Below are 12,977 nucleotides of genomic sequence, written 5' to 3'. Positions count from 1 at the left end.
CATTTTAAAGTCGTTATATTAAAATCACACATTTTCAAATCGCAAATCCAAACGAACCCTAAAAATGCATGTGAGAATGAGTTGGAAGGAGTCTATTAAAAGTGTAAATAATAATTATATATATTAATAATAAATGTCAGATTAATAAATAGTTAGATAAATTTTCTTTAATCTAGTAAGGAGCAAAACGAAAAATGCTACACTTTCTAAATTTTTTTCTACAAAAGTTAATTCTCAAGTGATATGTCACGGTTCCATAAGATCTATTATTTTAAAAAGTGTGTCACTATTTTATAAAACGGCAACATATCACTTTTGGATAATTTTTTTTTGAAAATTAGCATTTCTCATAATTTTGAATTGAGTCTTTCAAAAACTTGGAGACATAAGACCTAAGTCCAGCCCGTGGTCAAGTCCAATTTCAAGGTCAAGCTAATCAGGCCCAAGTGATAGTCCAAGGGCCCCACTATATGTGGAACTTACTGGGCCTGACTGACACGGCAAGCGTTTAGCCCAAAGCCCAAATGTTCGCCGCGTGGTATAGTTTAGAACAAGCTGGTCCGAAATCAGAGAGCGAAACGTCGAAACGAAATCATTGTTATCGTATCGGAATCGCGCCCTCACACACAGTCGAAATTGGATGGGGAAGAGAAAAGAGCGCCGCCTCGCCGCTCAGAGCAACGCCGGTCGCCGTGTCAAGCTCGATCTGTTCGCGGAACCCTCTGGTATATACATATTTATGTCATTTTATGATGCTATTCATCTTTTAGATGTTTAGGATTTGTTTGGATTTTCAGTGTTTGTGTTCAAATTCGTGTATGTTTATTTTGAAGCTTGTATGCGTTTGCTTGCTTGCTTGTCTTAGGGTTTGGAGTTTTTCTTCGATGAAAGGTTTGTTTTTGATTTAGCTGAATGAGAAATCACGTTTTTTTGGCTATCATTGGGGTTTTCAGGAAATTAGGGCTCCATTTATTAGCAATTGTTCAGATTCCTTACTGAAAATCTTTGTTTCAGTTGTAAGTTTGATATCTACCTATAATCGAATTGAAGAGTGATAGAGCTAGATATGAATTAGTGGTGGTGTTGAAATAACTATGCATAAGATTAGTGTTGTGAACTTGATTAACAATTGATAATTGTGGTTGGTTATGATGCGGGGTTATTGTGTTAAATATCGGCTCTTGTCAGCTTGATGATTTGTATGCTTTCGTACTTGTGGGAAATCACTAGTTTGTGTCGAGTTAAAGTAGATTGTGGTTATAATTTTTTGCAATCTTTGTGGACTTCCTTAGGAGATTTGGGTGGATCCACTGAACATGATGAAGATGGAGGTGATAAAGATACGAACCATCGTGATGGGTTACCCAATTCACCAACTTCTTCAGGTGGGTTCCGTCGGTTTTCTTCAAAAGGACTATGTAGAAAGGAATTGAGTGCTCAACATTGTTTTGGTGGAAATATGGAACTATATGTACAAGACTTGTTATGTAGTTTGCCCCAAGAAATTGTTTTCAGACTGTAGGGTGGCTGTGGTCTTGGGAGCATTCCTCAGATCAGGTTGGGCCCTGCCACAGTGATATTATGAATGACTCCCATTCGATTATGCCCTTTTTGGCAGCATCAAAGCATTTTGGAGGTTTCGACAGAATTTTTTTTCTATCGGTTCGTATGTCTCTGGCTTTATTTGCTTTACGTACCACTGACAGTTTTATCCAATGTGTAACAGGTGGCTGTGACGATAGCTGCTCATGTTGAATTTCAATTTATTGCATTTTTTACACAACCTTTTGTTTTCTCCAATGTTGACAGCAATCACTTCAATATTACTTGAATTTCCTGGGCATATGTTTGTGTGGATACAGATATATTGGTTATAATAATTAGATAATTAATGATATTGGTAGTATCTGACTTACTAATATTTTGTCTTCAGGTCAGCAACCACAGAATCCTCTGCTGTTGCTTGGGCAGTATAGTGATGATGAATTAGACGAGGAACCAAATAAAGAACTTAATCATGCCACTGTGGAAAGTTCCTCACCTAATGATGAGGTAATTAATGGACTTTTTTTGTACCTTTTTCACTCGGGCTGTGAGGGATCCACTAGTTCCCATGAGTCGAGGATAAGCCTTTTAGCATTCTTGCTTTGAACGGAACTGCTTATTAGGCTTTACTCATTTAATATTCTAATATATTTTTTGATTACCTCTCTCTCTCTCTCTCTCACACACACACACACACACACATACACAAAACACACATGAAGTTTTTCCACATGTGAAAATCCCATTAGCATCCTGATTATTGGAGATTATGGTCATGTTATAACATGTACCAATTGTAGCACTAATGAGAGTCTTAGTATATCCATTGCTATAATCTGTTTAAAGAGTGTGACTGATCTCTATTCTAAAGTGTGATTATTGGAGATTTTCCATTGCTTAAATACCATGACGTTTTGCCATATGTGAAAATCCCATTGGCTTCTTGATTATTAGAGATTATGTTCATGTGATCACATGTACCAATTGGAGCACTTATGAGAGTCTTAGTATATCCATTGCTATAATCTGTTTGAAAAGCGTTACTGGTCTTTATTCTGAACTCTAATAATCACTGATATGGTTAATAAAAGCGTGACTGATTTTTATCCTAACTCAAACAACCACTGATAGGGTTAATGAGTTCTTCTAATGTGATTCTCGAATGAAATTATGGGTGATTTTTAATTAGAAAATTATGGGTATTTTTAATAAGATTTTAATATTTCGTGATAATTAATCTTTTCTTTAACAAGAAATTTAATTACCATTTCTTTTTGGTCATTTAATTTTCAAAGGCATCTTCTTGGAAATGCATATGTGATGCCTAAAAATTTGGATTACCAGCAGAAAATAGAATGTTTCAATGTGATATAACTTGATTTATCTAACAATGTTCAAATGTGGTAAAATTTTACCAGTCTGTTCACTTGGTCACTTGTAAAATATGTTTACTTCTCATGTTGAAAATCTATTTTCATGTGCTTGGAACAAGGGAAAAAGTTGTCTATATTAATTAATGAGTTGAATCTCTTTTGTAAGACAAGCTATGCTCTAAATTTATGTGTTTTGTTTAAATAACAGATCCCATGCTGTTAGTATAATTTATTTTATTTGGAATGCTAAATGTGTGCTTCTTTTTGTCAGGTTAAGCATTTGCCTGATGAAGATTATAAAGATCTGGAGGTCAATGTTGTTGAAGACCTTTCCGTTCAGAAGGTCAAACAACAGGAATGGGAGCAGGAGTCTATTCCACCTGATGTTTCCCAGAATCTGGAGGGAAGTGATAAAAGAGACAGTGATCCTGCCATATCGGGTGATTTACAAAATGAAATGGATTTGACAGAACAAAATTCCATTTCTGGAACATCTGATGTACAAGTTATTGGTGATGTAACTTTGGGCTGGAAGATAGTAATGCATGAGGAGAGTAGCCGTTACTATTACTGGAATATTGAAACTGGGGAGACTTCATGGGAAGAACCTGATGTTTTGGCTCGGGCAACTGGATTAACCAATGGTCAGACAATCCCTACTGTTATTGAAAAAACAGAGATTGCTCCTGTGGCTGTGGGTATGGATGAGCCCAACATCATTTCAGGTGCAATATTAGGTGGTTCTTCAGCTGCTCACCCACTTGAAGGGACCATGGGTGCCAATATAATTCCTCAGGGAATAGAAGTTTATGGACATGAATACCAGATGGATGATTGCAGTGAAGCATACAAGAATGAGGCTTGGAAAGATTCAAATTGGAGCACTGATGTAAATTCAAGAGAATTAAGAGCTGGTTCTGAGAAGCATATGCATGATATGGTAGCTACTGGAGGACATGAATCAGGGGTTGCTCTTTCTTCTCATCTTGTGCAACAGTGTGAGTGTTTGTTACAGAGATTGAAGTCACTTAAAGGGTACTGGTTTGCTTTTCTCCTTCATTTGCTCTTAGCATTTACTTTTAATTATTAGTGTCAGAAATTATTATTATTATTTTCTAAAAAGAGAGAAGATTCTAAAATAACTAGTTGGTTTTTTTTTTTTTTTTTTCCTACCCCCCTAATAACTGAAGTATGTGTTTCAGGTCTGACAATCACCTACAAGCTCATGACTCGATAACAAAGTATATTTTGGAAGTCGAGATTAGACTTTCTGATTTAAAGTCACTTTCATACTATGGCTCATCCTTGCTTCCTTTTTGGTTGCATTCTGAAAAGCAGCTGAAACGGCTTGAAAGTGTGATTAATGATGAAATTTCCAAGATTGCTAAATCTGTACATACAGATGAAGTTGAGGCAACTCATGTTTCTGCCTTCAGTAGAAAGGGCAAATTGCAGGAAAGCATGGGCTATGAGGCTGAATCAAATGGAACAGAAACTAAAGGTGTTCTTTCTACTTCTGAAAATCCTGATGTTGCTCCTTATATTTACACATCAACGGTCTCCCAGAAGGTTTCACACAATAAAGAACCTCTTGTAAATGCTGAACATGACTCTTCATTAAGTTCACCTACTAGAGTTTTAAGAAGTGGTGCTGGAGTTAGTGAACAAGTCAGTGGTGCTGAATTGGGTGATGAATCAATTCATGAGCATAAGTTTAATGCTGCAGAAGATGTTGACATGGACGTGGACATGGAAGTTGAAGATACAACTTCCTCAGGCAACACAAGTACCTTGGTTGCATTGAACCCTAGTGATTTTCCTCCATTAGAGCATCCAATTCAGCCAAATCTACCTACAGATTATACGTCCTTGACGTCAGAGGATGGGTTTACTGTGCCCCCTCCTCCAGATGAGGAATGGATTCCCCCACCCCCGCCTGATAATGAACATATTCCTCCTCCCCCACCTGATGAGCCACCTGAACCCTCATATCCTCCTTCCTACACAGAGACAGGGCAACCTCTTTCTTACACTGAGCAATACAATTTATCATATCCGGATTCTAGTTTTGAATATCATGTACATTCAGTGGCTCAAGTCCCGAGCAGTAATTTGTATGGACATGCTGAAGGATCTCAAGTTGCTGTGCCCCATGCACCAATTTATTATGACACGGATCCTAATACATATACTCAGACTGCCACTGTTATAGTTCACCCTGTTCAGCCTGTTGCTTATTATGAGCTTCAAGATGGAACAATTCCTTCTGTACCTGTAGTTAGTGGTGTTGAGTCCTCTGGGTTTCAGAGTGAGTTGGCTTCTGTTAGCTATGACAGCCTTCCTGCTGAACAAGTTGCATTTGTCGACCCCTTTGTGGGAGTGGGCCATAATTCATCACTAAATGTGAATGTCGATATTTCTGCTGTTGGGGGTGAGCCTGATAAGGCATCTGTAGAGGTTCCTTCTACCTCATCTTCTATTCAAGCTCCTGCAAGCATCTCAGTGAAAGAGAGTTTTTCTGTGCCACCAACTGATCCTGTTGCTGCTGCAGCTGTTGCTGCCACATCAATGGGTACCAAGGTTCAATCCAAGGGTAAGTTTATTGTGTTCCTAGGTCATTACATGGTCCTACTTTTCATGAGATCTTACCTCAAACTTGGTTGTAACCTTAGGGCTGTTGTATAAGGCCCTGGCTGATTACCATACATTTATAACTCCAATTTGCTTGGATATCTATGTGGTTCTTAGATGGAAAGAATTTAGGGAGACAAGAACCTATTAATTAACTATATTCATGATAGAATATGATTACTGGTTTAGGAGAGATATAGTACATTTGTAAGGAACTCTCATTGGATTGTATCATTTCAATTCTTTTTGCAAGTTAGGTGATGTTCCTACCGAGACTATTGATGGATGCTGTATCTATATGCCAATGGTGTGCTGGCAAATATTTTGTGTGTCCCGGATGTGGAACATATAGCTTTAATGCCTTGAGTTTATTTACTTGTGAAATTATTTTTTTCTACTAGATTTGGGGAGTAAAGCATGCCTATTTGAAGTTTCCTGTTGGACCACACACATCCCATGTATGAGCATTAATGAAAAGCTTTTGACCTTAATTTCAGTTTTTCTCACTTATCCCCCATCTCCCTCTGTGGTAGCTAGCTCTTTTAGTTACTCGGTGTCTTTCTTGATGTTAACTAACTGCATGCTAAACACCTGTCTTTGTGTGGTTCCATATGCATCTATAAAATTACTCAAGACTTCTTTTTCTCTTCATCAGTTTTGCGCAGTAAAAAGCGTACAACTGCAGTTGCCCCATCCTTGAGGTCTAATAAAAAAGTCTCCAGTTTGGTGGATAAGGTATGTTTAAGAAGCTGCATCAGTACAAGTGCTACCCCCCTGCTCCCCCTTTTTTTCTACTTCATTTTGTGGACCTATTATCATTGATTTATTTATTGTATCAGTGGAAGGCAGCAAAAGAGGAGTTGCTAGAAGATGAGAAAGAACCCGAAGATGCTTATGAGATCTTAGAGAGGAAGCGACAAAGGGAAATAGAGGTCTGTAGATGGAGCATCTATTGATGAATTGCTGTAATTTTTGCTGTTACTTGTTCTTTACGTTTCCTCTGATTGCAGGAATGGCGTGCACGGCAAATTGCCAGTGGAGAGGCCAAAGATAATGCTAATTTTCAGCCTCTGGGCGGGGATTGGTATGGGTCCTAAAATCCATTTTTACAATCTTCCATTTCATGAAATTGTTAGGTGAATGTGCAACACCAGGGATAATATTATTATTTTGTTAGTTCAATTGAATTTCATGAATATTCTACATCTATTATTTGCCTTTTTGGCCTTTCCATGGCTATCAATTGCCCCCCCACTTTGGATTTCGAGTTTGGACTCTCTCTACGCAGAGATGCATGCACATCTAATTTATTATTGAATTTATCTTTTTTTGACTTTCATGTGTTGTGCTATTCCTTTTTTATATAGGCGTGAGCGGGTGAAGCGCAGGAGAGCTAAATTAGCCAATGAAGCTGCAAAGACTCCTCCAGAGGCACGTAGTGATGGAAACCAGCAGCCTGATTTGATAGAACTCTCAAGAGATCTTCCATCACGATGGCAGGTATATATGATAGTTGTGTTCATATGCTATATGTAAATTGGTTCTCTATTCTGAGAGAAATGAAATCAGTTTGCCAAACTGCTACTAATCCTAACACCTTAAGGTGGAGTGATAAACAAGCATCTTAAAACCTTCCCCTTATCAGCATGGAAGTGCAACCAAGGGAATAGCAAATCATGGAAACTTGCACCTTCACAAAGAATCATTAGGAGGAAGTCTTTTTTTTTTTTTTTTTTTGGTTATGTTCAGGGGATGGCAAATTATGGTTATCACCAAATTCATTGAATAGTTGAATTCTATTTGGCGCATAGTATTGAATATATGGAGGCCATACTGGCCTGCTTTTCCGAATAGTAATGCTACTATTCACACCTATTTATCAACCGATGTGATAAGTGGGTGTGAATAGTAGCATTACTGTTTAGTCTTTTCTTATGCACGTGCTAGATTTTAACCCGCTATTTACGTAGAATACACACTTAAAATGGTTTTGCTTGATTTCCTTTTTTCATCATTCACTTCCCTTATTTTCAGGCTTATTGGGATGAATCCTCGAAGCAGGTTTATTACGGAAACTCTGACACGGCAGAGACAACATGGACCAAACCGACAAAATGAGCCGTTATTATAAATTTTATGGTAATTTTGAGACGTCGAAGACAACATGACAACATGGACCCTATCGACAACACCACGAGCCTTCATTAAAATTTTGAGTAACGTAGTTCAGAAATTCATGTACTTGTTGAATTACTGGTTGTAATTTTTCATTGGTTATAGTTTTTACCCTGTATATCTTTAAAGGCAGTTTAGGAATCAATTTCTTACCCCATTCTTGTGAATGCAAAAAGTACACAGTCGTCTTTATTTGTTGGTCTCCTTTTTAGAGGTGAGTTTCGCAGCTTCCCGCGCTTTGGACCGTCAGAATTTCAGTGCAATTCAGGCACCCTAATTGAAGGGATCCTAATTTGATATTGAAGGGGCTGAAGGAGTTCATAAATTAGTTGATATTTGAGGATACATAGCCAATAAAAAAAATGATTTTTTTTGATAATTCCATTTATAAAATTTGGCATCCAATGTGTGGCACATTTAATAGACATGTTTTAATAAATAAAAAATGCTATGCTAGAATATATGCTTGGGACAATGGAAAGATGAGTATTTAGGGATTACAGGAGAGGGCTTTTCATTACTCTTTCATTATTCATTATAACAATAATGATTCATTATATTAATAAATAAATTGACGTGTTGTCGCGAGCACCCAAAAATAAAAACTTTACTTCTAAAATATATGTAGTAGTGCAAGTAAGGATCGATCCCACATAGAGTAATTAGCCGAGTTTTATGCTTATGTGAACAAGGATGGGGGGTTTTGAATATGAAAATAATTTTAAGAAAAATAACTAAGAAACAATTCAAATTAAAATATCAATCAAGTAAGAAACATTGGTCTAAGTCAACTTCCACCATCGAAATTTTACAACTGATCATCGATGCAAATATATATCAATTCATACTTTGAATATTCATCGTTGGAACTGTTTTCCTATCTCCCCTTAGTAGTAGTTAATTAGAGTTAGACGCGCTCTAATTAACCCTAACTACTAAACAACCTAAGACACGCTCTATAGGTTTAATCTAGTAGCAGCCTTAAGAATTAGAGAGATCGATGAAGCGAAACAACACAAGCCACGCGGTTGCATTTAGTTTCGTCGGATGTTCTTCCTAAGATTTAATAATTGCTTAGACGCGGCAAATCATTAAATCTTAGTTGCTTCACAGATTGGATGGATCAAACAATTACGGATTTGATATCCAACCTAGCAATAGATTGTAATGAATAATAAACTAGTAGTACTCCTAGCAATTAAACGAGACAATCATGAAAATAAGTATAGAAGAACATCTGATACTCAAAGCATAAATCAAACAATAAAGACAAATTAGATCTCACAGTTTTATTGATTCCGAGGCTTCCGTTTCCTTCGACCAATTATGAAAGTTTAGCCACGCAGGGCCATGACTAAAACTTAGAGAAGAGGGGAGAAGATGGAAGATAGAAGATTGGAGATGTGTTGTAAGATAGAAGGTCTAAGGTGTGTCATGGTTCCCCCCTTTTATACACGTTTCATCCCATATGCTAGAAGCCTAGGAAATCTCCTAATGAAAGATATTCCAAATACTATCCTAAAATAACACTACCCAAATCTTGACTAATTAAGGAATATATTAAACATAAAATAAATGCTAGGATAATTAGGAAGGTGATGATTTCAATGGGGACTTTTGTTGCCATATGCTTTCTCGATTCTTTCTTGTATAAGTCCCACAAATCTGCCAAGTATGGAGAGAAAGTCAATTTCCTTTGTCATGGAAAGAGATGCTCCTTTCATGTTGTCTTCTTTCACGTGGTCCCCACGAATATCTTCTTTATTTTCTTGGTCCTCTACGCATCTTTTCCTTCCTTTTCTTTCTTTTGCTTGACTTTGTATTTATTGCTTGGCTTGGTTGGAATTGATTGGATGATTATGAAAAGGCTCAAAGTAAAGAAATTTCCATATCTGAAAACTTCCTAAAATAAATCGCATCAGATCCACATCAGAACGTCAACTTCAAGCCCGATTTCGACCTTGATTCATCCTGTATCTCTCAAAACGTAAAACATAAAAGTTGTAGATCTTTTTCTTGGCGTTTCACAACATCTTGAATCATCTCAATCGGAGCTTTTATGAGAGAGTTATGCTCAGATTACGAACTGATGTCAAAACTGTCCAAAATCGCCCAATTAGCTTTGTTTTGCATTTAATGCCTCAATTTATATCATAAATCAAAATATAAGAAAAATGAGTGTATTTAAGCATTAAATAAGTATAAGAGATTAAATATAATGGGAAAAAATATAACATTTTACATTCTCATCATAAATAAATCATGTAATAAATGTTAAAGTAAACATTAAAGATTGATAAAAATTACTACTCATAACAATTACATATTTAAAAAGAAAATAATATCAAGATCGTAGGGCACTTTCTCATCTATATCCTTCGATTTATTCACTTCCCATCTCTTTTTGCTTAAGCAACTCAACAAGTCCTCCAAGAGCAACATCAGCATCATCGCTCTTCATTAATTCTTCTGCCACTGCTGCAGGAGTCACCTCTACTTTCTCTAGCAAGCCTTCAACTTGTTCAAAGAGCGGGTGGCTTTGGACGTCCAAGTAATTGGAGGCTAAGATTCGGAACCCATTAAAGGTGCAGAAGGACAAAATAATGTGCATGTCCATCCGACCAGGAAGTAACCATGCTGGATCTAGTCGCTCTTTGTGATTTGTAGTAAACACTATGATTCGCTCGTCCCCGTTACTTGACCACATACCATCTATGGCATTTAGTAGACCCGACAGGGTGACCTGCGAAAACAGCAGAAACAAATATCGATTGGGAAAATAATGTATGAATTCGAAACGACAGATTTTAGAATGCTTTGTGGACATACTAACCTTGGAGAACTTGGCCGGATCAACGCCAACTTCTTTTGATCGATCTTGGACCGCTTTATTGCAATCTATGTCCTCAACCACAATTAGGGAATGAGAGGGCGAATGAAGCAATTAACGCTATCAACAGTTCATCATCAGTGTTAAAATTGGTGAGCTCCAAAATGTAGACATCAAAGTTGGAGTAATTTGCGATAGCAGCGATGAGGCTGGATTTCCCAGTTCCAGAAGGGCCGTAAAATAAATAACCCCGGTTCCAACGCTTCCCGACCTTTTTGTAAAAGTCCTTCCTGGCCAGGAACCGATCGAGGTCATCGACAATAGCCTTCTTTAACTCAGGTTCAATGGCGAGGGTGTCGAATGTGGATGGATGGTTTAATTTAGTGGGGATGCTTCCCAATATCTATCCCTCGGAATCCATGTGTAGATGTCCATGGCAATTACCTTCCTTGCCTTCCTTTTCTTTTTGATGGCCCTGTATGTGCTTAAGACATGAGGCAAGTAAGAATCCATGACTTTCTCCCTATCCTTTTCAGAGAAAGTTAGCTCGTACATTATACATACGAATATTATGAATTGGCTCAAAACCATGCATCTTCCCGAAAGAAAAATCTCCAGGTAAGCTTGATGTTGTCAAAGACATCCTCGACGGCTTCTCCAACTTGGATTCCGTCGACTTCTATGTCTTGACGATTTACTGACTTGCCCGCTCTAAGATTCTTGTTTGCGTGACTAATCTTGGAAGGCAGGTATTCTCTGGCAGCGTAATAGAGTCCGTTACGAGTCGAGTTCTCCCACGACGCATTGATGCATGGTGAATGCATGTCTCGCGATTATCAGAAGCCATGAGACCAGAGAAGAAGCGCGCGCGCTTCAATATTGAGAAGATGAACGATCGAAGACGCGGCGGTAAAAGTTGATTGGCGGTTTGTAAAATCATGAACCACGTTGATGTTGCGCTCTTCAGACCAGATATCATGATCGATCGATGTGGGTAAACTAGGCTTTAAATATTTGTTCTTGATGATCGGCTTGCTTTTATATATATATAGACTTAATTAAACGTACGTATGTAGTAGTTGTTGTATTATTGGTCGGTTTAGGTTCTTCGATCTATTCCATTCACATAAGTCATGCAAATTATGTGACCCACTCATGCAAAATTGAAATGGTTGGTAGGACTTGGACATGCGAATAATGTGACTCGATCACTCATGCAAAATTAGACATTTCAACTTCATACTTTTTATGTGTAAATGTAATTATTTCTTGTTCGTTCATAGAGAAATGCTAGAAACCATAGTATTATTTCACAACTATCTTGCTCTACTGACATGGCATAGTCTAGTAGACTTTAGATTTTTTTTTTTTTTTCTTTTTTAATTTTAACAATATTTAATCTTTTTTTTTTTTTTTTTTTACATATCCACATAAGAGGGAGAGGGAGAGGGAGAATTCGAATTAGTGATCTCCGTTTTATGAGGCGTAGTCCCCAGCCGATTGAGGTACCCCTTGTGAACAACAATATTTAATCTAAGTGCTACTAGAACTTGCCACATAAGAAATAGTTGCAGGATAGTAATATAATTTATAGTGTTAATCTTACTCATATAATCTAAATGTACTCAAACAAGTATCCCTTAAAAAAGAAAGATAAATGTTAGAAACTATATTTTTATTTTATAATTATCTCACAAAACTGATGTAATAAAAAAAAGAGAAAAAAGAAAAAAAGAAGCTTATACACGCATACTCTTGGGCATTTCTTCATATAAAAAACGTTGATCGTCAACACAAAATGGTAGACCTGAGGCAGGCCAAAAGGCTACTAAAATGAAATTGAAGGGGGCCGATCGAAGGCTCATAAATTTAATGACGTTTTAGTATGCATAGTCAACAATATATATATATATATATATATTCTAAAAATAAAATTTGGCATAGGACGTGTAGCACATTAAACGGACATGTTTTAATAAAGAGTAACGCTATATATATATATATATATATATATACACCATATTTTTATCTTAAAATTATTATACAATATTTTTTTTTATTTTTTTTTTTAAACAAGAAGTGATTAAAAAGTTGGTTAGGACTTTCACGTCAATGTTAAATAATTATAAAATAAAAATGTATCTTCGCAACAATGGAAATGTAAATTTACGGATTCAAGGGGATGACTTTTTATTATTCTTTATTATTTGTTATACAAATAATAATGACACAATAGCATGATGGTTAAGCCATTCTTCAATGGTCCTTAGGATTGGGCCGGTTTGAAACCCTTTAGCAACTTTATTTTTAGAACAATATTCAAAATTACTATAAATAAATTAAGGAAAAAATATAATTTAGCCTCACAAACTATTATTCTTTTTTTGGATGGCCTTTTAAATTACAAAGGCTTGTACTCTGAC

At 36.6% G+C, this 12,977-nt stretch overlaps 2 protein-coding genes across 2 annotated transcripts; one reads left to right on the top strand and one right to left on the bottom strand.

Moving 5' to 3' along the window:
* The first annotated feature begins 563 nt into the window (after positions 1-563).
* LOC133875241 (uncharacterized) lies at positions 564-7,916 on the top strand. Its single transcript, XM_062313291.1, has 10 exons — positions 564-725; positions 1,293-1,385; positions 1,934-2,052; positions 3,190-3,953; positions 4,121-5,511; positions 6,205-6,284; positions 6,389-6,481; positions 6,560-6,633; positions 6,917-7,049; positions 7,584-7,916. The coding sequence occupies exons 1-10, from the start codon at positions 641-643 to the stop codon at positions 7,665-7,667; spliced, it is 2,916 nt and encodes a 971-aa protein (XP_062169275.1). The 5' UTR covers positions 564-640; the 3' UTR covers positions 7,668-7,916.
* A 2,191-nt stretch (positions 7,917-10,107) lies between these two features.
* Positions 10,108-11,109, bottom strand: LOC133876348 (AAA-ATPase At3g50940-like). Its single transcript, XM_062314615.1, is given in 4 exon segments — positions 10,108-10,467; positions 10,558-10,677; positions 10,679-10,957; positions 10,999-11,109. Coding segments are annotated over 4 exon segments (870 nt in total).
* Positions 11,110-12,977: the final 1,868 nt, after the last annotated feature.

The sequence above is a fragment of the Alnus glutinosa genome, chromosome 8 (genome assembly GCF_958979055.1).
Source record: "Alnus glutinosa chromosome 8, dhAlnGlut1.1, whole genome shotgun sequence".
Classification (NCBI taxonomy): domain Eukaryota; kingdom Viridiplantae; phylum Streptophyta; class Magnoliopsida; order Fagales; family Betulaceae; genus Alnus; species Alnus glutinosa.
This window is presented reverse-complemented; position numbering and strand designations above follow the sequence as displayed.